Below are 26,302 nucleotides of genomic sequence, written 5' to 3' on the forward strand. Positions count from 1 at the left end.
TAAATAAATAAATCACAGGACCCAATCTGTGCTAATTGTAAAAGTCGGATCACTCCCATTCCATCAGAGACAACAAGTGTCCAGTTTATAGCAAAATCAAGAGCTTCTGCCAAACTAAGATAGATTGCTGTACACCTTAAAAATTTTAATACTGCAATGATCAAGTTAACTCAAATCAATGTGCAGTGGTTGATCAGGTTAGGATCCGTGCGGACGAAGACAGTACTGAAATTATTATTCTCCAGGAGCCTTATGCACACTGGAGCTTGATCTGGGGCTACCCTCTACGATACAAGATATTTGAGGTTGATGACAACACGTCTTGGGTGGCAGTTGTGGTTTGAAACCCTGATATAACAGCCAGCACGATCTCCCAACTTTGCACGGCCTGGGCAGTGTACGTCCACGTCATCTGTGTGCTTGGAAGCTTTTATGTCATTTCACTATATAGCCAATCAGGCGAGGATATACTCATTGCCATTAGATACCTGCAGAATGTTGTTCAAATCCTGCCAAACGAAAGGCTGATCATAGGAGCGGACATTAACTGCAGAACTCTGACATGGCATAGTACCACAGCAGATAGACAAGGCACCAATAATAGACAGCAGTTTGAGAACTTCCTTGAAAACTCACCACTTTCAGTCTTGAACAGACCTAACCAGTTTGCCTACCTTCTGTAATAACCTGTGGGAGGCAACCATTGATGTCACTCTCAGCACGAGATGTACTGCAGGATTCGTCTCAGGATGTATGCAGCAAGACTAGTGGATGACCTCAGACCACAGGGTGATTACGTTTCAAATGAACAGAGCTCTCCAGAGACAACCAACCTCAGGGTTGTTGTCTCTGGAGAGCTATTGCATATCTATTTAGGTTGTTCCCAACCTAAATAGATATGCAATCAAAAAAGCAAAAAACTGGGAGCTGTTCCAGCAAAAACTGCTCAATGTAATGGGGCCCATGGTAGATGAGAACACAAAGAATCACGACCCACTCATTCTTCAGCGAGAAATCACCAAAATAATCACTAAAGCATGTGATGCTGCCATCAAGAGGAAGAAACCAACCCCTGGAGCTGTCCCTTGGTGGTGTCAAGAACTTCAACAGCTTGCAGAGAGGTGATAAGAAAGCGGAAAACTTTTCAGCGAGTTAGACAGTCTTGGCCTATCCCAGAAATCAATGCTCTGTATGAAATATACAAAGAAGCTAGAAACAGATACACCGTAAAAATCCAGACCTGTAAGAAGCAAGCTTGGGAAGACCTTGTCTCTACAGCTGGTAATGAAGACCCCTGGAGGGTGGAATATAAAGTTACCACCAACAAACTCCCCAGGGGTGAAGTGATCTTTTCCACAAAAACACCGGAAGGTGAATATTTTTAACTTTCTTGCCTCATGGCAAGAAAGTATTAACAGTATCCTGGATATGACCTTTCAACCACCAGTAATCCCGACCACGACAGAACAGCTGGAACTCTGCAGGGAGAATGACTGTCATGAGATACAAAACCTGGAACTGCCTTTCCATTTGGAGGAACTACAGGCAGTGACTGCTTTGCATCTCATCATTCTAAAGTTATTTAATACCTGTCTCCAGGCAGGCACTTTTCCGAATGAGTGGAAATCTGCAAATTTAAAGCTTATACTCAAGAACTCCAATAAACCACCTGATCTCCCAGAGTCTTACCGGGCCATCATCCCGTTGCCCGTACTAAGTAAACTTTTTGAAAGGCTGCTGCATAATAGAATAACCCAGCACTACAAGAATGCTGGCCTGCCCTCACCAACCCGATTCAGCTTTAGACCTGGCTGCTCCACGATGGATGCTCTACAGAAACTACTCTTCATGGTGGTGGATACAGACAAGAAATACTTCCTTATAATTGCTGTTGACTTTGTCGGGCATTGACTCACTCTTCTGGTTGAGTGTCGTGAGCAGACTCCGTAAAGCCCTGGTTCCCAGAAATCTCTACAAAACCCTAAAGGCTTATCTTTCAAACAGAAGAGTTGTGGTGAGTGCACTGTACCAAAGAATGAGCAGAAATGTCTTCCATGGCTGCCGGCAGGGGTTGGTTCTGGGCCCACTATTATGGAATGTTGTTATGGATGTTATCTTTCTCTCCATGGACCTGAGGGAGGCTAATTCTCAAGCATATGTGAATGATTTAATTATTACCATGGCTGCTGATACCCATGCCTGGCTGGAGTCCCTGGCTAACCATGCACTTTTCATCCTACAATCTTGGGCAACCACACACACAGCTTGTAAATCTCCAAGACCAAGACAAATTCACTACTTCTGAAAGGAAAGCTGGATATTAGACGACTACCCCAAATCAAAGTAAAATTTTTCACAGAGCTTAAGTACTTTTGGGCGTCATTCTGGATGCAAATATCTCTCTCTCTCTCTCTCTCTCTCTCTCTCTCTCTCTCTCTCTGTCTCATTTAAACCACACCTCCAATGCCTGAAAACTAAGATCAGGAGGAACTCCAGTCTAGTTGCCAGGGTCGCCCGTCATGACTGGGGCTTAAACTGAAGAATGCTATCCATCTATTACAAGGTGCGTCCGTAGCCAGGTGGGCAGGAGCAGCAGTGCGTAGCACACGCTTCTTGATTAGACCGGGGTTTGAGCCCGTGACCACCAAATACGGAGGATGGGGAAAGGTCAGGGAATGACCACCGCATATCCCCGGAGCAATATGGCCTTAGTTGCTAATGCTCCTATAAACCAAATAACAAACAAACAAACATCTATTACAAAGCCGTCTTCCTCCCATCATCACCTATTCCTTGGAAGTTTGGTTTCCCAGAGCCATCACCATCACAAACAGGAAGATCTTACACACAATGCATCACTCAATCCTCTTTATCTACACCAGTGCCTGCTGCACGGTGAGTACTCATACTTTGCAGGTCCTGGCTGGCACCCTCCCTTTCAACCTGGAGATTGTAAGATGCAGCCTGCTGTACCATCTGGTCAAAGGATCACATAAAACCACCTTGGAATTTACAACTGATCCAGCAAATGAATGTAGAGAGGAAAAGCAGCGACTCCCTACTCACCTGCAGCAGGAGTGGCATCATAGATGGTGAACTTCTACTAAAGGCGATGTCACCCGAAAATTTTTACCTTCTATTAACAAGATGTACCCTAAGCCTCCCTCATGGTTTTCACCAGAGGTTTATGCAACATTCCTACTCACTCACTGGGCACGGCCCTATAAAGGCCAAACTCAATGCCTTGGATAATTGAGGATCCAGCATGCTCTTGTGGAGATACCGAATCTTGGCGCCATCTTATGTATGAATGTCCCCACATTATGAAAATCTTTGTTCCATTATGATCACCAGACCCAATACCACCCTACAGATCAAGGACACTACCTCCTCAATGGCTTCCAGGAATATACTGCCCTCACTGACTTTGTGAAGCAACTATAACCTACTAGCAAGACAAATTCTACACAATGGACAACCCCCTGGTCAAAGGACCTAATCTCCTGATAGGACTTTACCTGGACTGACTGACCTGCTGTTTGTTTGTTTGTTATTTGGTTTTTAGGTGCATTAGCAACTAAGGCCATATTGCTCTGTGATATGCGGTGGTCATTCCCTGACCTTCCCGCATCCTCCGTATTTGGTGGTGACGGGCTCGAACCCCTGTCTAATCAAGAAGCGTGTGCTACACACTGCTGCTCCTTCCCACCTGGCTACGGAGGCGCCTGACCTGCTGTGCTAAATAACATCTATAAGGATGCTACTTAGGATATCACAACATGAACAACCCAACTGAAACCGGAAAAATGACTGATTAGTGACCTACACGACTTTCTTACAGATGTCTCCTGGATGGACTTTTTAATTGGATCTGACAACAACAGAACAACCCAGCATGGAAAATCATCAGTAGAGACTTTGATATATGCCAACAAAATGGCAATCGCATCTATGCCCTCTTGCATGGATACTTTCATACCCCTTCCCTTTCCCTTCTTTCACCTGATGGAGCATTGTCTGTTATTTTTATTTTATTTTATTTATTTATTATTATTATTTATTTTTTTTTAATTTTATTTTTATTTTCCTTTTTTTTTATATATATATATATATATATATTTTACTTGGACTCTCTGTCCAGGAAGCTCAAGTGACCCTGGCGGAGACCTGCCAGAGAATTAAAGGCAGCCTGGCTACCTCCTAATGGTGTGTGGACAACGTGGGGACCCACCAGGGACCCTATGGCCAAAAGCCAGGACATACAACAGAACCCAACACAATATTTCACATACACCACATGACATTTTTTCTGGCTTTAACAGTGATACTGTTTGTCTCCACAGAGTTCACATGGTGCAGATGTGGGGAACCACTCGAGGTGCCTTTCTCCTAACACTATGGACATTCTCTCTCTCTCTCAATTATAAATTCAATCTTCTGTTAATAAGTCTGACATTCTTCTGTGACTAAGTCATTAAAATGTGCTTACCACTTGAATAATTCTGCTTGTTTAGAATAAACTGTTTCAACAGTTTCCAAGTGATGCATAAAGATCAGTTACAGTACAGTACAGTATGCAGACATATGGGAGAAGGGCACATGATTTTATTGTGTGAATTGGCACAGTGAATGTTGCTTGGCACATTTTCTGTTTAGCCTGTTTTAGTTTTGATTTTTAGAGTAGAATATATGCTTTAAGCGAAAGGTTCAGTAGTGTACAAAATGTCATCAAAGAGAAAAACTAGACTCTTGCCAATTTCAGATAAAATTAAAGCCATTCTGTAATTGTATTTATAAATGATATTGATGGTGGTATATTAAGATAAAATTAAAGCCATTCTGTAATTGTATTTATAAATGATATTGATGATGGTATATCAAGCTTAATGTCCAAGTTTGCAGACGATACGAAGGTTGGCAGGGTTGTCAAGGACACTACTGACACTATGCTGCTGCAACAGAATCTGGAAAGGTTGAGCAGATGGGCTGAGAGGTGGCAAATGAAGTTTAACATTGACAAATGTAAAGTACTACATATGGGAAACAGCAACCCCAGAGCAACGTATCAACTCTGTGGTACTACACTGACAGTGGTAGAGAATGAAAGGGACCTGGGGGTGGTTGTGCAGGCAGATATGAAGTTCTCTGGGCAGTGCAGACGGGCTGCAAGAGTAGCTCATGGTGTATTGTCAATGATATACAGGAATTTTTCTAGCAGGGATAAGAAGGTGATTATTCCCTTGTATAAGGCAATGGTCAGGCCACACCTAGAGTAGTGTATACAGGCCTGGAGGCCTCATTTCAAGAAGGATGTAGAGATGCTGGAACGAGTACAGAGAAGAGCAACAAGATTAGTGAATGGAACAAAGGGATGCTCTTACGAAGAAAGGCTTAAGTTTTGTGAATTACAGTGTCTGAAGACTAGGCACCAGCGAGGTGCCTAGTCTCCAGAGGTGTACAAAGCCTTGAATAGTTTGAGCATGCTCAATGCTGATGGGATTCTTCCTCTTGCTCAGAATAATCACCTGAGAGGGCATAAGTTCAAATTGAGGAAAGACAGATGTAGGATAGATGTGCGGAAATTTGCCTTTAGCCAGCGGGTGGTTGGTAGGTGGAACAGACTTCCATCCCTTGTCGTGGAAGTTGATAGCCTAAATAAGTTAAAGGCTCAGGTGGACAGGTATTTTGAACGAACAGAGGGGTGAAGTGGAAGTGGTTATTTTTTATTTATTTATTTTACTTTATTTTTTTTTTTGGCTGATGCTGCATAAGCTTGCTTTCTTGCATCAAATGCCTCTACTAATGCTAATGCTACTGAATTTGAGACTCCTAATATGTTCTAAACTTATCTATTAAATAAGGATGCAGTTTGGATGCAGAACGTACTCATTCCCTTAGCAATAAGAAACAAATAAGAAGTGCAGGTTATCCAATATAGACCATTGTGCCTATTAAAATGGTTTTCTCAGATCAGAGAAAAGAACATTCTTTTAAGCAAATCACTTTTTATTTGTAATAGTAATAGTAGTAGTAGTAATAGTAATAGAGGCATGTGATGCAAGAAAACAAATGTATGAGCTTATGTAGCATCAGCCAAAAAAAAAAAAAAAAAAAATCACACAACCATTCCCTCTAAATGTTTGTCCAGTTCCTCCTTGAATTCCTGCTTGAAGCTATCAACTTCCACAATGACAGATGGAAGTTTGTTCCAGCAGTTAACCACCCGCTGGCTAAAGGTAAATTTCTGCACATCTGTTCTACAACTGTCTTTCCTCAATTTGAATTTATTTCCCCTTAGGTTTGTAATCTGAGCAAGTGGAAGAATCCCATCAGAATTCAGCATGCTCAATCCATTCAGGGCTTATACACCTCAATCAGATCATGCAGGTGCCTAGTCTCCAGCCACTGCAATTTGCAGAACTTAAGCCTCTCTTGGTAAGAGGATCCCTTCATTCCCCTCACCAACCTTATTGCCCTCTTCTGTACACGCTCAAACAAATCTACATCCTTCCTAAAATGAGGCCTCCAGACCTGTTCGCAGTACTCAAGCCTTGACCTGACCATTGCCTTATACAAAGGGGTAATCACCTCCTTTTCCCTACTAGCAAAATTCCTGTATATCATTGACAAAACACCATGACCTGCTCTTGCAGCCTGTCTGCATTGCTCTGAAAACTTCATATCAGACTGCACAATTACTCTCAGGTCTTTTTCATTTTCTACCACCCTAAGTGTAGTACCACACGGTTGGTACATTCCTCTGGCGTTACTTCTACCCATATGCAGTACTTTGCATTTGTCAATGTTAAACTTCAGTTGCCACTTCTCAGCCCAAATTTTCTAGATTCTGTTGCAGTAGCACACTGCCATTACTGTCATTAACAACTCTGCCAACATTTGTATCATCTGCATACTTCAACACTAAGTATCATTTGCAGAACGTAAGCCTCTCTTGGTAAGAGGATCCCTTCATTCCCCTCACCAATCTTATTGCCCTCTTCTGTACACGCTCAAACAAATCTACATCCTTCCTAAAAGGAGGCCTCCAGACCTGTTCGCAGTAGTCAAGCCTTGACCTGACCATTGCCTTATACAAAGGGGCCTGCTATACCTTCATCAATATCATTGATAAATATACAAAACAATAGTGGGCCCAATGCCGAACCCTGTGGGACTCCACTAATAACATTAGTCAATGAAAACGTTGAACAGTTGGCTAAAGATCTTAATCATAAAGAATTTAATGAATTTAATCAAAAAGAATTTTTAAATAGTCTTGGCTATTAAATTCTTGACTATTATTTCTTGGCTATTAAAGTTCCCAATAAGTAAAACAGCAAGGATTTCTCTACTTATATAAATTCTAAAAGGAAGGGGATGAATCAGATTGGTCCACTTGATATCAATGGTTCAACTGTTGATGATCCTGCTCAGATAGCAAACAAACTGAATGAGTATTTTCCATTGACATTCACACATGAGGAGTTATTAAGGAAGGAAAATGCCTCTCTATCTCTTGTAGGGATAAGGAAGTGATTATCCTCTTCTATAAGACAATGGTCACACCACACCTTGAATACTGTATGCAGATCTGGCCTCATTTTAGGAAAGATGTAGAGCTGCTGGAACGAGTACAGAGAAGGGCAGTGAGGTTAGTGAGTGGAACAAAGGAATTGTTGTTACCAAGAAAGGCTTAAGTTCTGCAAATTGTAGCATCTGGAGACTAGATATCTGCAAGGTGATCTGATTGAGCTGTATAAGACCTTGAATGGTTTGAGCAAGCTCAGTGCTGATGGGATTCTTCCTCTTGCCCAGGTCCCTGAGGGGACATAAATTCAAATTGCGGAAACAAAGTTGTAGAACAGATGTGTGAAAATTTGCCTTTCGCCATTGGGTGTTGATTGTTGGAACAAGTTTCCCTCTGTTGTTGTGGAAATTGACAGCATAAATAAATTGAAGGGTGAACTGGACAAACTTTTGGAGTGAATGGTTGGGTGAATTGGGAAAGTTTTTTTTTTTTTTTTTTTTTTTTGCTGACACTGTATATGCTTGGTTTCTTGCTTCATATGCCTCTACTAATACTAACTTAGAGCTGCTCATAACACATGCATGAAAATATCAATGGATGTGAGGTTAAGAAGGTACAAAGAAACACAGCATTAGCATTAGTAGAGGCATATGATGCAAGAAAGCAAGTTTATGCAGCATCAGCCAGGAAAAAAAAAAAAAAAAAAAAAAAAACCCTTCCACTTCACCCCACAGTTCGTTCGAAATACTTGTCCAGCTGAGCCTTAAATTTATTTAGGCTATCAACTTCCACAACAAGGGATGGAAGTCTGTTCCACCAACCAACTACCTGCTGGCTAAAGGCAAATTTTTGGACATCTATCCTACATCTGTCTTTCCTCAATTTGAATTTATGCCCTCTCATGTGAATATTCTGAGCAAGAGGCAGAATCCCATCAGCATTGAGCATGCTCAACCCATTCAAGGCTTTATACACCTCTATCAGATCACCTCGCCGGTGCCTAGTCTCCAGACACTGTAATTTGCAAAACTTAAGCCTTTCTTCATAAGAGCAACCCTTTGTTCCATTCACTAACCTTTTTGCCCTTCTCTGTACTCGTTCCAGCAGCTCTACATCCTTCTTGAAATGAGGCCTCCAGACCTTTTTGGACTCAAGGTGTGGCCTGACCATTGCCTTATACAAGGGAATAATCACTTCCTTATCCCTGCTAGAAAAATTCCTGTATATCATTGATAAGACACCATGAGCTACTCTTGCAGCCCATCTGCACTGCTCAGAGAACTTCATATCTGCCTGCACAATTACCCCCAGATCCTTTTCATTCTCTACCACTGTCAGTGTAGTACCACAGAGTTCATACATTGCTATGGGGTTGCTGTTTCCCATGTGTAGTACTTTACATTTGTCAATGTTAAACTTCATTTGCCACCTCTCAGCCCATCTGCTCAACCTTTCAGATCCTGTTGCAGCAGCATAGCATCAGTAGTGTCCTTAACAACCCTGCAGCCGACCGGGCTAGCCGAGTGGGTAAAGTACCTGCCCGGCAACCCAAAGGTCGCGGGTTCGATTCCCGCCTCGGGCTTGGATCAAAGTACTGCAAAAACCTTGGGAGGTGCAATATAGCCACAGAAGCCGATGCGCCAACAACTACCAAATCAAAAAAAAAAAAAAAAAAAAAAAAACAACCCTGCCAACCTTTGTATCGTCTGCAAACTTGGGACATTAAGCTTGATATACCATCATCAATATCATTTATAAATACAGAAAACAACGATGGACCAATACTGAACCCTGAGGGACTCCACTAATAACATTAGTCCACGATGAGCAGTTTCCATTGATTACCACTCTCTGTCTTCTCCCCCTCAACCACCCCTTTATCCATAGCAGCAATTTGCCTCCAATGCCACACTGCTCCAATTTGTGCAGCAGTCTTCCATGTGCAACAGTATCAAAAGTCTTTCTAAGATCCGAATATATAATATCAAAGTTATTCCCTGCATCCAGTTCTTTTGTGACTACATCATAGTATCCAATCAAATTGGTCAGACAAGATCTGCCCTTAACAAAACTGTGCTGTGTCCGAGCTATAACTGAAGTCTTGTCTAGATGATCCTGCAGTGCTTCTTTAACCAGTGCCTCCATTAGTTTTCCAGTAACAGAAGTTAAACTCACAGGTCTATAATTACTTGAGTCAGCCTTTGATCCTCCTTTGTGAATTGGGGTCACATTTGCACATCTCCAGTCCATGGGGGTACCTCTCCTGAGTCCAAGGAAGCTCTCATCATTATGGCTAGGGGTTTGCTTACTTCCTTTGCTGCCTCCTTTAATATAACTGGATAGATCCCATCCACCCCAGGTGCCTTTCTTGTGTTTATCTTCAACAATTTCTCCTCCACTTTCTTCTCAGTTATTACAAAATAACTGACAATAAATAACTGAAAATAACTAAAATAAAAATTCTTGTTTATACTCCGGCACAACCACCAGGTCAGTAGGGTTTACAATAAATCAATCAATACAAATGTTAATCATATTTTGGTCCTAAAACAAAAATATGAACAATAGCTCTTAAGACTATTTTCCAACAACTTTCAGGTCTGTAGCAGGCTATTCACAGGACAAGAACTTAAAACAGTATTCTCTTTTCCCAGGCAAGTGCTGCTGGGCTAGATGACATCCATTATGAGATGACTCTACATCTTTCTCCAAAGTATATAGATCAAATTGAGGAAAGATGGTTGCAAGATAGTTGTGTGGAAATTTGCATTCAGCCAGTGGGTGGTTAATTATTGGAACAAACTTAAATCTGTGTTGTGGAAGTGGATAGTTTGAATAAATTCAAGGAAGAATTAGACAAATTATTGGAAGGGATGGACAGACGAAGTGGGCAAGTTTTTTTTTTTCTGATGCTTTATATACTTGCTCTTTTGCATCATGTACCACTACTAATAACTGTAGGGGTTCTATTAACACTAATTCACCAAGAACTGGCTTAATAACATGGGACTGTGGAAAGTAATAGGAATTACTGATCCATTCTGCAAAGAGTACTGAAATTAATCTAATGTGAAAATTCTTGAAGAAAGTACTGCTATCAGCAAGCATGTGAAATTAGTAGTGGCAAATGATGCAAGAAAGCAAGTTTATACAGCATCAGCCAAAAAATAAATAATTAAATAAACACCACTTCCCACCTCACTTGTCTAATATATCTAACGCTTCCTATTTTAAGTTATCACTATGCACTTCCACATTCAGTCTGCCCCCAAATACATATTTAAAAAAAAAGTGTAACTGTGTAAATGTAAGTATGACAGGTGTGAAATTGAGATGGGTGCATGAAGAAGTCCCCCAAATTAGACAGCACTGGGGGAAACCTATCAGCGACCCCCCCTGCCCTGAGTGATGACATGTCCCCTATTCTGATCAAGACTTCTGACACTGGCTTCAACTAGCCTGGCTAGTGTGGGATTGCTAACATAGAAGCACTGCATGTCCTCAGTGTGATCTCCTTCTTCCACATAGGGCCCCTCCCTGGCCTTATGACTTTACTTTTTATTATTATTATTATTATTATTATTAGCTATTTGGTGCAAGGAAGCCTGAGGCTTATGCTGCACCAACCAAAAAAAAAAATTCCCCGAGTTACCCCTGAGAGAGAGAGAGAGAGAGTCAAAAGGGAATCACCAAGAAAGAGAAGAATAATGATATCCAGCTCAGGACCTTGGGTGTGCCAAGCCCATACTCACCAGATGTGAGCCCCTGGGGTGACTTCCCTACGATCGTTTTCTCTCTCTTCCTCAGCTCCCATCCCAACCTTTTCACCTGGTGTACTCTCCCACCACAAATCTTTTCCTATTCTAAATAGTCTCCCCCATCCCATGGAGGATGGGTTCTTTCCACAGGGTTGTCCCTCTATTCCTTTAACTTCCTATTTCCAGTGGAAAATCCTATCATCCACTTTCTTTATCTTCATCTGTTCCTTTCCTCCTCATCTGTCTTCCCTACTCCACTTTCCAGTGTTTATTATCCCCCGGTAAGCTCAGACATTGTCCAGGATTCTCCTCCTCCAGAGACCTTTCTATTTCCTACTACACCTGGCCTGCCTCCCCCAGGCAGAGGATGGGCAACATGGGGTCCCACTAGGGGCCCTGCAGTTAAATGGGTGGAGGGAAAAAACAGACCAACATTACACTATGCATGAAGCAGTCCCCCAAAAATTTCCAAAAAGTTGGGTGGTACCCCTGGTGCCACTTGACTATCTACACTATATCCACTTCCACAACACCAGACGGAAGTTTGTTCCAACAATCAATCTACTTGATGCCTGAAAGCAGATTTCCACACATCTGTTCTCGACCGTCCTGCTCTTTCATGTGTGTGTTGTCCGAGCAAGAGGACAGATGCCATTAGCATTTAGCTTACTCAATCCATTCAAAGAGTTAGATCTTTTTAGCAGATGCCCAGTGGTGGGTTTAGCACTTAAGAGGCTCCAGGTGCAATTCAATTTTGAGGCCCCCCCCTCTAAATATTTTCAGTACCACTACAGTGTGCATTCTATGCGCACGTTTTTACTATAGCACGCACTCTAGATTTGGTGTTGTGATTTCAATCATTTTGGTTGCGCAATTCTTTCATACATATTTTAACTAATGTGTAAATGAAAAAATGACACAACTACCATCCCGCCCAAATCTAACATTAATACATAAAATCTAGCATTAATGATGATATGTATTCTACTTCAGATTCACTTAGTTCGCATAGATATTTCATATATGTGGGGATATTTGCATAAGAGTTTACTAACTTCTCATATTAATTTAGTTTTATTCAGTAACGGTAATAAATATGAGTGTAAAAATTTAAAATGAAACAATTTTATTATTTTTTTTTTGAGACCTGAGATTTGAGGCCCCCTCGATTTAATAGGCCCCAGGTGCACGCCCCGTGCGCCTGTGCGGAAATCCGCCATTGCAGACGCCTAGTTTCCAAATGTGGTGGGCTTGCAGAACTTTCATTCCAGAACCTTTCTTGGTAAAGGTATCCTTTTGTTCAGATCACTAATCCTGGCTCTTCTGTACCTACTCCACATCATACTCAGGATGCGGCCTAACCATTGTCTTATTGCTGGATGATGAGTTTATTGGCTGTATATGCCATTGACATAACTTCATGAGCTACGGCCTGTCTGCACTCCCAGAGAACCTCATGTCTGACTAAACAATTACCCTCAAGTCTTTCATTCTCTGCTAAACTCAGTGTGGTACCACAAAGTCATTCGGAGATTATTGCTACTCATGTGCAGTACCTTCCATTTTCCAGTGTCACTTCACTTGCCACTTCTCTGCCTAATTCTTCTAGATTATGCTGCAGTAGCATACTTTTATTACTACTATTAATCACCTTGCCATCCTGTGAACCATCTGCAAACTTAGCCATTAAGCCTGATATCATTATGCACTCAATGGTAATTGAATTGTGACCACCCTATCCATAATGGAGCCGACCGGGCTAGCCGACTGGATAAAGTGCCTGCCTGGCAACCCAAAGGTCGCGGATTCGAATCCCGCCTCAGGCTGGGATCAAAGTACTGCAAAAACTTTGGGAGGTGCATTATGGCCACAGAAGCCGATGCACCAACAACTACCAAAAAAAAAAAATCCATAATGGATCATGCTGCATAGCTCACAGTATAAAAAGCCAAACAGCTCTGTACACTAGAGCACTTGCATCTGGTCATGCAAGTCAAAGCGATAAAGTAGCAGTTATGGGACATAGTAACGATCATCGAGTTTCAAAAGGGCATGATTGTGGGAGCTTGCACATCAGGTGCTCCCATATCGGAAATGGCACATCTTTTCAGTAGCTCCTGGCATACTGTGGTTAAGTTGTACAAAGAATGGTATCAGATGGGTCAAACCACTTCCCTCCAACAGAACTGTAAAGTATTATGCAAGATGGATCATGGTGAGCGAAGGGTGCAGTGTATTATATGGGCTTAATGGCAGGTCAGTGTGCAACTGTTGATTTTGTAATACAATACAGGGAATGCAAAATCAATATCCCATATGAAGATTCACCACATACTCAGACATATGGGGTTCCACAGCAGACAAGAGATACCTTCTCCTTACTGCTGATCATCGTCGACAGCAAATGCTGTGGTGTCAACAAAACGCTGGTTGGACACCAGAGAACTGGAAATGAGTGTACTGGTCGGATGAGTTAGAATTGCCTGTGCAACATGCCGATAGATGTCTTCATGTGTGGTGCAAGCAGCACGAGTTCATGGACTCATCATGCATGGTGCCCACTCTCCAGGAATGAGGTGGTTACTTAATACCGAGTTTGGTTTGCTGATAAGTATAGGACCCCCCCTGGTACATATGAACCAATGTTTCACTGGTGAAGTCTGCTGTTTTGTTTTTGTTATTTGGTTTTTAGGAGCATTAGCAACTAAGTCCATATTGCACCGAGAATGCTGTGGTCATTCCCTGACCTTTCCGCATCCTCCATATTTGGTGGTCATGGGCTCGAACCCGGTCTAATCAAGAAGTGTGTGCTATGCACTGCTGCTCCTACCCACCTGGCTACGGAGGTGCCAGCGAAGTCTGCCAGCAGCTCTTAGAAGATCATGTGCACCCTGCCCTGTTGCATTTGTTCCTGGACAGAAATGGGATATTCCAAGACAATAATGCATTGTGTCATTGGGCCACACTGTGTATGAGTGGTTCGAGGAACACAGTGAAGATATTACCCATTTTGATTGGTCTCCAAATTCATCTGACCCCAATTGAACACCTGTGGGATGTTTTGGATTCGGAAGTGAAGCATATGGACACACAGCCATCATCTATTCTGACACTGTGGAAAGCCTTGCAGGCAGCATGGCTGCAGATTCCTATGAACGTCTTTAGACATTTAGTGGAGTCAATGCCTAGGCAAAGTAGCTTTAGCATTAGCAGAAGCATATGATGCAAGAAAGCAAGCTTATGCAGCATCAGCCAAAAAAAAAAAAAAAAAAAAAAATACCACTCCCATTTCACCCTTCCATTTGTTCGAAATACCTGTCCAGCTGAGCCTTAAATTTATTTAGGCTATCAACTTCCACAACAAGGGATGGAAGTCTGTTCCACCAACCAACTACCCGCTGGGTAAAGGCAAATTCCTGCACAACTATCCTACATCTGTCTTTCCTCAATTTGAATTTATGCCCCCTCAGGTGATTATTCAGAGCAAGAGGCAGTATCCCATCGGCATTGAGCATGCTCAAACCATTCAAGGCTTTATACACCTCGATCAGATCACCTCGCCGTTGCCTAGTCTCCAGACACTGTAATTTTCAAAACTTAAACCTTTCTTCGTAAGAGCAACCCTTCGTTCCGTTCACTAACCTTGTTTCCCTTCTCTGTACTCGTTCCAGCAGCTCTAATCCTTCTTGAAATGAGGCCTCCAGACCTGTATACAGTACTCAAGGTGTGGCCTGACCATTGCCTTATACAAGGGAATAATCACCTCCTTATCCCTGCTAGAAAACCTGTATATCATTGACAAGACGCCATGATCTACTCTTCCAGACCGTCTACACTGCTTAGAGAACTTCATATCTGCCTGCACAATTACCCCCAGGTCCTTTTCATTCTCTAGCACTGTCAGTGTAGTACCACAGAGTTGATACGTTGCTCGGACGTTACTGTTTCCCATATGTAGTACTTTACATTTGTCAATGTTAAACTTCATTTGCCACCTCTCAGCCCATCTGCTCAACCTTTCCAGATCCTGTTGCAGCAGCATAGCATCAGTAGTGTCCTTAACAACCCTGGTAACCTTTGTATCGTCTGCAAACTTGGACATTAAGCTTGATATACCATCATCAATATCATTTATAAATACAGACAACAATGGATCCAACACTGAACCCTGAGGAACTCCACTAATAACATTAGTCCATGATGAGCGGTGTCCATTGATTACCACTCTGTCTTCTCCCCCTCAACCATCCCTTTATCCACAACAGCAATTTGCCTCCAATGCCACACTGCTCAAATTTGTGCAGCAGTCTTCCATTTGCAACAGTATCAAAAGCCTTTCTAAGATCCAAGTATATAATATCAAAGTTATTCCTTGCATCCAGTTCCTTTCTGACTGCATCATAATATCCAATCAAATTGGTCAGGCAAGACTTTCCCTTAACAAAACCATTCTGTGTCCGAGCTATAACTGAAATCTTGTCTAGATGATCCTGCAGTTAACCAGTGCCTCCATTAATTTTCCTGGAACAGAAGTTAAACTCACAGGTCTATAATTATTTGTGTCAGCCTTTGATCCTCCTTTGTGAATTGGGGTCGTCACATTTGCACATCTCTAATCTATGGGTACCTCCCCTGAGTCCAAAGAAGCTCTCATAATTATGGCTAAGGGTTTGCTTGCTTCCTTTGCTGCTTCCTTTAATATAACTGGATAGATCCCATCCACCCGGCCCCGAGTACTTTAAAGGACAAAAGTAAGAACCGAGAGAGGAAATCTACCTTTCTTTTTTATTCTATATATTCATTACTAACCCTTTATTTACTTCAACAACTGCTTGGTCACTGGTGGCATCGCTCCTACCTCCACATGGCGGGGCCAGTAACCTGGGGGATAAGACAACCCCCGGGGCTAAAAGGAGCAGAGATGGAAACAAGTGACTTTCCACGCTTAGAGCCGAAGAGCTCTCAAGCAAATGACATTCTTGACACTGACCATGTCTTCTCTCTATCGAAGAGAATGAAGAAAGACATTGGCAGACAGGAATTACCAGCATTCCTGATAATACATTCTCTGTCAACACAACCTGTGGGCAAGCTCTACCCCTTCATCATTCAGAGATGCCTCGAACATGCCGCAGGTTCACCAAAAATGGTGAAACGCCTCCAATCTGGAGATTTATTAATAGAGACCACCAATCCTCGACTTTCTGAACTATTATTAAGTTTGACATCTTTGAGTGGAATCCCAGTTCAAATCACACCACATAACACCCTCAATTCTTCAAAGGGAGTGATCACTGAATGGGATCTATTAAACGTTCCTGAAGATGAAATAGCCCAGGAATTTAAAGAACAAAAAGTCACTCAGGCAAAGAGGATCATGATCCGAAAAGATGGCAGTTTAGTTCCTACCCGGAGTATAATATTAACTTTCAGTTCTCCAAACCTACCAGCTTCAGTCAAGGCAGGATATTTAAACTGTCGCATTCGGCCATATATTCCAAACCCCCTAAGATGTTTTAAATGCCAGAAATTTGGCCATTCTCAGACAGCATGCCGTTGAGACGCAACATGTGCAAACTGTGGGTGTAAAACTCACACACAAACAGAATGTAAGGCACCAATCCCATAGTGTCCAAATTGCAAGGGCAGCCATCCGGCATACTCCAAAGACTGCGACCTCTGGAAGTTGGGGAAAAAGATACAAAAGTATAAAGTTGAAAATAAAGTTTCCTTCCAAGAGGCAAGAAAACAAATAAGATTAAATAATCCAAAATGCACGTATGCCTCTGCTACTTATAGTCACCAGTCAATAGCATGTCAGACAGAAGTGTCCATCCCTCCAGATACATCGATCTCAGACTGGGCTCGATCAGTCCTCTCGGTCCAACATCCATCAAAGGCAGTCGATCAATGCAGTAATACGCCACTGACAGTTCCATCCCAGAGACTTCCCCATTGCCAAACAGCGGAAAAATTAGATCCAGTTGAGGTGAAGCAATCTCACCCCTCAAGCATGGACACTGATGATACCACCAACTCAGAAGATCTGTTTGAAATACATGCAGATGATGATATGGAAGAAGGCAATGACTCAAGACGTCCAAATTTTTAAAGAAAAGAAAAATCAAAACACTAGAGATATAAACAAGCCTCTCACAAAAAGCAAACAGACTCCTCTTCCGCTCACAAAACCAAATAATGGAACAAATCATACAATGGAATGGCAGAGGTTTTCGCAGCAATATTGATGATATCTATGATCTAATTAACTGTTACAATCCTGCTGCCATATGCTTGCAAGAGACAAATCTAACAACAAAAATATCCATTTCAGTCAAAAACTATACTATCTTCAGAAAAGATCAATCTGAAACTAACAGCCCCCATGGAGGAGTAGCTATACTAGTGGAATCAGGAGTCCCCTCCAGGTACATTCCATTACAAACACCATTAGAAGCTGTTGCTACCCATATAGTAATCGGTATCACACTACACTAGCCTCAATTTATCTTCCGCCGAATCAATCGTGTACAATTCAGCAACTGTTAAATCTAATTTCTCAATTACCACCTCCTATTTGTTTACTAGGAGATTTTAATGGGCATCATCCATTATGGGGATCTCTGGTCTCAGACGGACATGGCGAACTCATTGAAATGTTACTTGACCGAGAAAATTTGACACTATTGAATAATGGCTTACCGACATACATCCATTTTCCTATTGGGTCAACCAGTGCAATAGATCTCCTATTGTGGGCAGTACATGACAATCCTCTAAATAGTGACCACTATCCGCTGATCTGTAGTATTCAAACCACCCATTCCAAACAAACTGAAACAAAAACAAAATGGAAATTTTCCAAAGCAAACTGGACGAAATTTACCAGTCATGTATCTTTTGATGATGACACCATAGAGTCTTCTGCTATTGACACTGTCACCGATCATATCACAATGCAGATACTAACAGCAGCAAAAACCGCCATCCCACAGTCCCAAATAAGAAACCATCGGCATACCAATCACTGGTGGAATGGTGATTGTAATAAAGTGAAGAGAGAAAAAAACAAAGCATGGAACACCTTCTGCAAACATCCCACCACTGCCAACCTTATTAACTTCAAGTGACTGAGAGCCAAAGCTCGTTATATCTGGCGGAAGGCGAAAAAGGACTCGTGGATAAAATTTGCCTCCTCAATCAACAAAGATACTGATACCCGAATAATCTGGGAAAAAATAAAGAAACTAAATGGTAAATCTCATAAGTTGCCTTCTCCTATTATTAATTGGAATGGGAAGGAGATCTCATCTGTTGATGAAATTGCCAATGCCCTAGGACCGGTGTTCTGTGAATTGTCCGCCTCAACTGCATATCAACCATCTTTTCAAAAAATTAAAGCTGAAGCTGGGAAAAGGAAACTAAACTTCAAAACTGCATGTCCTTTTACTTATAACCAACCACTCACAATATCTAAACTGAAAGAATCTATATATACCTCAAGAAACAGCTCTCCTGGCCCTGATGGAATCTACAATATAATGATTCAACACCTCAATCAGAAATCACTAATTTCATTGCTAAACTTTTACAATAGAATATTCTCAGAACATATATTCCCTACTTCCTGGAGACATTTCTTATGTAATAGCCATTCCTAAACCTGGAAAAGACCATTCGATTCCTAACAACTATAGATCAATTTCTCTAACCAGCTGCCTGAGTAAGACTTTGGAAAAAATGGTTCACCATCGACTCACCCGATACTTTGAATCCGAAAACATAATCAGTAATAATCAGTTTGGCTTTCGGAAGAATAGATCTTCCCTAGACCTCATGACCAAAGCCGAATCCAACATAAGAAATGCATTCATCAGAAATCAACATCTCGTCATGATATGCCTTGATATAGAGAAGGCCTTTGATACCACGTGGCGCTACGGTATCCTAAGAGATCTACATTCTATTCATATGAGAGGCCATTTACCATATTTTATTCAAAGCTTCCTTCAGCACAGATCTTTCTAAGTGAGGTACCGGCAGGTTTTATTTCAAACATACATTCAAGAAGAAGGAGTCCCACAAGGCTCTGTTCTTAGTGCCACTCTGTTTGCAATACGAATAAACAACATCACAAACAGCATTCCAAATACCGTTGTCTCTTATCTTCATGCAGGTGATCTTACCATATCCTGTCATTCCCAGAATATGAACTATATTGAGAGCATCTACAAATATCCATTTATAACATTGAATTATGGATTGTGCAAAATGGATACAAACTGTCAAGCCACAAAACTACAGGTATACATTTCTGCACAAAGTGCGCAATGCATCCTGAACCCGAGTTGCACTTGGCCGATCATCCACTACCAATTGTGAACAGTATTCGCCTCGTAGGGCTAATTTTTGATAAGAAGTTAAACTTCCAGGAGCACATCATCTAAGAACCACTTGCACAAAGAAAATGAATATACTCCGGGTCATCTCCAGTACATCTTGGGGCGCCGATCGTTATACCCTGCTCCACTTATATAAATCTCTAATTAGATCTCGGTTAGACTACGGAGCACCTGTTTATGACTCAGCTAGGGAGAGCACCTTGGCCCGTCTTGCACCCATCCAACATTCTTCTCTTAGGATAGCCCTAGGTGCATACAGAACATCACCAGTTCAAAGTCTTTATGTTGAGGCTCACGAACCTCCACTTAGCATCAGAAGAAAGATGTTGCTGATAAACTACTCAGCTAAAATTAAAAGTCTGCCTACTCATCTGGTTTGGCCACTGTTACATAATCCTCAATTGAAAACCCATTATACAAATAAACCGAGAACAATTTGACCTTCTGGTATCAGACTGCAGAATCTAACAGAAAGCTGGAATATTCAGCTTGATAACATCATCAGAGAAAAAAAAGATCCGGATCCCCCGTGGACTAACTTTACACCTTCTTCTGATGAATACTTTGAGCAATGGGGTAAAGGCTCTATAGCAGATATTAACATTCAACAACTACATGTTGCCACTCACAAAAGTACCCACACTTTACCAAGATCTATACTGATGGTTCGAAGTCTGACATTCGAGTGGGTGCAGCTTCCGTCTTCCCTAATACAACTGTCTCAATTTCCCTTCCAACTGAATGCAGCAGCTACACTGCTGAACTCCATGCCATTAAGCTTGCTCTGGAAAACATCTCGCTGATGTCAATAAATAAAAGTATAATATATGCCGATTCACAGAGTGCTATTTTAGCTTTGAAAAGGACTTCCCCACCTAAAAATCCTTTATTAAAGTTCATAAAACATAAGCTGATGCGTCTTCATGAGCATCAGAAAACTGTTATCTTTTCATGGTTCCCTAGCCACAGTGGTATTCCAGGAAACGAATGTGCAGACAGTGCTGCTAAGTATCCTTCCATCATATCCTCAACAAATAACCTAGTCCCATATCCTGATTATAGACATAACATACGGAGAACATCTATGGAACAATGGACACTTCTGTGGAAAATGCAAACAAATAACAAGCTATTTCAAATAAAACCTGAACCCCAATTATGGACTTCTAGCCTTCGGAAAAATAGAAAAGAAGAAGTAATCTTAGCCAGAACTCGTATAGGTCACACTCACCTCACACATCTCTATCTGCTTACAGGAAATGATCCTCTGCAGTGTGCACACTGCTTGCAACCACTTACAGTAAAACATATACTCCTTGAATGTAACTTGTTCAGCAATGCCCACCGAATGTCTTTTAGTTTCATTTCAGATCTACAGCAACCTCTCTCTCTGAACAGCATAATAGGTAAAGAAGCGAATCTCTCTGAATTCTTTTTGTATATAAAACAAATAAAAATGTATGACCGTTTCTAACTGCCCACCGTGCAGTTATCATAAGTAACTCAATTAATTTGGGAGGCGCAATATGGCCTAAGTAGCTCTTGCGCCAGAAAACACCACAACAACAACCCATCCACCCCAGGTGCCTTTTTTTATGTTTATCCTCAACAATTTCTCCTCCACTTTCCTCTCAGTTATTACAAAATCATCTAGCTCACTGCCAGAGTTTACTTCACCTCTGGCATTCCCCTTCCTGAATTCGCATCTACATTCACACATGAGGTGTTACCTCATATGTGAATGTTGATGCCAAATATTCGTTTAGTTTGTTATGCCCCCTGGGCAGGATCCTCAACTGTTGAACCATCAGTATACAGTGGACCAATCTGATTCATCCCTTTCCTTCTAGAGTTTACATAGGTAAAGAACTGTTTTCTGTTTTTTTTTGCATCCTTTGCCAAGGATTTCTCATAATCTGCCTTTGCCTGCCTAATCTCCTTTGTATCTTGGTTACAGATCAACTTGTATCTATCATAGGCTTCTGTGTCACGTGTTAATTTGTATGTATCCCATGCATTTTTCTTCTCTGTCATATGTCTCATTAGTTCATCTGACATCCATTTAGGCCTAAACCTTGAACAATATTTCTTAGTTGGTATGTAAAGCTTAGTAGCTTCCAAGATAAGTTCTTTGAATGCTTCCCATTTTGAATTTGCTGTTTGTAACATCATCAGTTGGTCCCACTGTATAGAATTTAAATACTGTCTCAGTCCATCGTAGTCGCCTTTACGAAAGCAATAACCCTTCCCTTTACCCCTAATGGTAGTTACCTCTTTAAGTAAATCCCACTTCAGCACACTGTGATCACTGCCACCTAGTGGTTCATTTATCTGCAGATTCTTAATGCATGAAGAATCACTACTGATAATCAGATCAAGAGTATTACTCCCTCTAGTTGCCTCCCGAACATGCTGATGTAGAAAACAATCATCCAATAAATCCACAAAAGCCTTGCTAGTGTATGAGTGACCAACCCACAAATTCCAGTCATTATCTGGGGGGGAAAAAAAAAAAAGCGGTGTTATCCACAAACGGTAGCCCAATGCAGTATTAGGTAGGTGGTCATAATTCAGTGATCACTGAGTATATATGTTACGTTATCTTATATCATTATACATTTGTATATGTTAAAGTGATGTCCATTCACAGTGTACATAAGGAAGACTGGCTCTTTGCACACTAACACCAAGGGTGTAGCTATACCTTAAATACATACATTTACATTTTTTGTGTGTTGACTCCATGTATATGTGTGTGTTTGCATGCTTTAATTTCAATGTAGCATAAAAAAATATGCCCATATATGTACAGAATGTCTTAAACCTTTACATTACATGTTGCCATCTGTTAACTGGTTATGTACAAATAATCAAATAATAGTACCTGTTCTATTATTGATGATAATTTTGAAAATCAGCTTGGGAGACAGCCTTTTAACAATATTTGAGATGATATAGACTTGTAAAAGTTAGTCCTCTGAAATTTAGATCTAAAAGTTGGTGAAACTGAATCAAGTGGTACGTAAATAGATATAGAGGTTATTATTACATTTAAAAAATTTATGTTAGCTTATTATTTTATGATTTATTTATTTTTTTTTTTTTGCAGTTTTTATATGAATTTTTGATTTTATTTGACAGTAATTGCATTCTAATATTAGGTTATCAAAATAAAAATAGGAACAAATTAATATTTAAAAGCATTATGTAAATAATTAAATAATTTTCATCATTACAAAATTTAAATTCCCTGAAAAATAACTCAGACCACGGAGCCTACATGTGATTAGAGAACTCACTCGTGTAATGGTTAATAAATTTTAATGAATTGAGATACTGGGTTAAGTTAATTAATGGCAGCGAAACAAAAATATTATAAATGGTTCTTTCCAATACTGGATGCAGAATTTGAATAGAGTAAATACAGGGTGTTTTAAAATTGCAAGAAACATTTGTAGGAGGATCCTATAAATATATGTCTCAACAATCTTTATCTCCAGTATATTAAACATTAATCATAAATTTCAAAATTGTATAAAACATCGAAATCTGCTCAAATTGATGTAATAAAAATATAATTGTGTTAAATGGACTATAGATAGTATAAAATACACATTTGAACAGTTACATGGAGTGTGCTGTTTTACTACATGGACCATATTATTTACTCGGTTGTGAGTAAACAGTGTGGCAGATTACATTTTATCAATTCAGTGTTATTTATGTACTCCGCCACACTTGTTCCTTTTGTCAATGTGTCTGTTACTTTGAGTGTCATACTCCACAATGACTGCCTGATCGTTTACAATATACAGCAGTGAGGTAACTGATATGATTCTAAGTTTTGGTGAAGATCATAAGAATTCTATAGCTGCCATTTGCAGATATGCCAAAATATTTCAAATTTGACAAATACCAATCATAAAACATTTGTTGCTATGTGGAGACAACTTAAAGAAACAGGTATGCTGAAACCATTACAAATAAACTAATAGAGGAAAATTTTGTTGAACCAGTACTTTATGTTGTACAAGTATCTCCTACCACAAGTACTAGTAGGTTTTTTACTTTCGTATAATGTCCTCCATACATCTGCAGATGTATGGAGGACATTACAGGAATTGTTGCTACAAGATATAAATAAACAAACACCAAGACTTTAATAACTGGCTCATTTTGTAACGTATGCATGGTCCTCAGTTTCTCAGCCACGTTACGGATTACTCATTCTGTACAAGAAATGGAATTCTCAACTCTCAAAAATTCTCATATCTGAGCCAAAGAGAACGACCTACATATGATTGTGACTACTCATCAATGTAACTTTGAACTTTTTCTGTAATGTTTGGTCTGGTGTTCTTATAGACAGTCTTATTTGTCTTTATTTTTTACCAGCAAAGCTTTCAGGAATGGCATAGGTACATTTTCTGCAGATTAGTTTGTGGGAACTGTTGAATGACATACCACTTGAAAATCAACTGAGGGTGTAGTTTGTGCACAATGGTTTTGTAAATGATTCATCTGCAGATGTATGGAGGCCCATATTCCCCATGATGTATCTGATGGGAAAAGTGGGCTAAAGATTACTTTGCATTTACTATCAGTAAATGCAAGGTACTCATTAGCAGTAATCCTAAAGTTATCTACTGCTTAGGTAGCACCAAACTCAAGATAGTCAATAATTAAAAGGACCTTTGGAGTATATGTTAATGTTAAATCTCTTACAAAGTTCTTTGTGCTATGTAGACAGGATGCTAGGACAACTCATAGGGTTCAGTCAGTGAAAATAAATTCAAAGAAGAACTGGACAAACTTTTGGAGCAAATGGATGGGTGAAATGGGAAGTTCTTTTTTGTATAAGCTTGCTCTCTTGCCTCATATGCCTCTACTAATGCTAATATGTTGATACTTGGATAATATATATACAATGAAAATTATTTCATTATATAACGCACTTTTTAATTCATACCGTGAATATTGCATACAGGCTTGAAGATTCCATTTTACAGAGGATGGTTACTTCTTAGAGAGCGGTATAGCGAAGAGTGACATGGTTGTTTAAGGTTACAAAGAGGTATTTTCAAGAAACACTGAGTTGTGTTATATAGTGTGTTGAAACCAGGCATTTGTGTTGGTTACTTGATCAGTGTGTTTAAGGCCCTAAAAAGTTGAGTAAAATGCTGGGGGCTTCCTTAGTGCATGAAGGAACATACATTTAAATTGAGAGGGAGTTAATTGTAGAATAGATATCTGAAAATTTTCTTTAGTCAGTGAGTGAATAACTGTTGAATTGTGTTATAATGCTGAAATTCCCACCTAAGTAAAAGTTAGAATTTTATCTAAATGTGAGGACAGGTTGGAAAAATTCTTGAAAGAAATGGGTAAATAAATCAAGGTTGTCATCAATTACACTTGACATCAATTACACTTTTAATTATTTTATTTATTTATTATTATTTTTTAATTTTTATTATTTTTTTGGCTGATGCTATATAATTTCCTTGTATCATTTTGCCATTGCTAATACTAATACCATACTATTGTGCTATAGTTATCTGTATTGGTTAAAGTGCCTATGGATGTTTAGCCACTAATAACTAAGATTTGTTCACCCTGCAGGCAAGACTGTTATTTTATTTACGTATTATTCTGATTCATGTTTTGACTGATGAAGATTACATCAAAAAGCCTTTTATTATTCAATAAGTCTTTAATTCATTTACGAAAGTTTATTTTAATATCTAACCTACAGTTTTATAACTAATTGTTTTTATGAAGTACGTTTAAGCTTCTGCTTTATCTCCTACTTATGCAGTACATCAGTTATATCATGTGATGGAGTCCCCCCTAGGAAAAATTTCAAGTTTTTACTTCTAATTGATTGCTAATGGGGCTCTAACCTTAACTGCTTTAAACCTCCTATGATGAGTCTTAGGAATTCATATAATAACTGGTGTATTATGTACTCTTTTGCCCATAGTGTGTGTTTGTGTTCCGTTTCATCATGTCCGATACAGAGAATGCTGCTCCTGTCTAGGCTATTCCTTGCTAATGCTAAAATGATTTTCTTGGTAGTATACTGATGTTACATAGATGTAATTGATTTCGGCATATTAAGAGTACATTTTGTAACAGGTCAAGAAGTAATGATAATCATCTTACAGATAATAATAGCTTATAACTACTGAGACCTTATTTGAGATATTACAAAAAAAAAAAAAAAAATACAGGCAAGAAAGGTGTTAAAAGTGCATAATTTTGCTATTTTGTATTCAGCTTCTAGATTACTCTGTTGTAAAACTGTTTAATGTGTGATTATACTTTTGTGTTTTAATTTACTAAATTTGCTCTTTTTTTTTTTCAATCAGGTCAGCTTTTTAATGCTGTTTGCGGAAGAAATGTTGTATTAAAAAATAATATGACAACAGCATGTAGAATTAGAAGCTTCAACCATGGTCTTGTTTTTAGTGCCCGGCCACTGGAAAATGAGGAATTATTTGAGGTACATTTCTGGGTCTATTTCCTATTATTAAATACAGTGTTTTTTTTTTTTATATTAAAAATGATACATACAGAGTGTGATACTGTAAACTATAGTCAAGATACACTGTCCT

At 39.9% G+C, this 26,302-nt stretch overlaps 1 protein-coding gene across 1 annotated transcript in view; it reads left to right on the forward strand.

The window, feature by feature from the left end:
• Neurl4 (neuralized E3 ubiquitin protein ligase 4) overlaps nt 1-26,302 on the forward strand; it is a 636,447-nt gene that overhangs the window by 293,714 nt on the left and 316,431 nt on the right. The window contains exon 14 of the mRNA XM_090369970.1: nt 26,057-26,190. Coding sequence (XP_090226096.1) covers nt 26,057-26,190 — 134 coding nt within the window. The remainder of the gene's footprint in view (nt 1-26,056; nt 26,191-26,302) is intronic.

This window comes from Mastigoproctus giganteus, chromosome 3, assembly GCF_048544385.1.
Source record: "Mastigoproctus giganteus isolate SK-2022 chromosome 3, ASM4854438v1, whole genome shotgun sequence".
NCBI lineage: Eukaryota > Metazoa > Arthropoda > Arachnida > Uropygi > Thelyphonidae > Mastigoproctus > Mastigoproctus giganteus.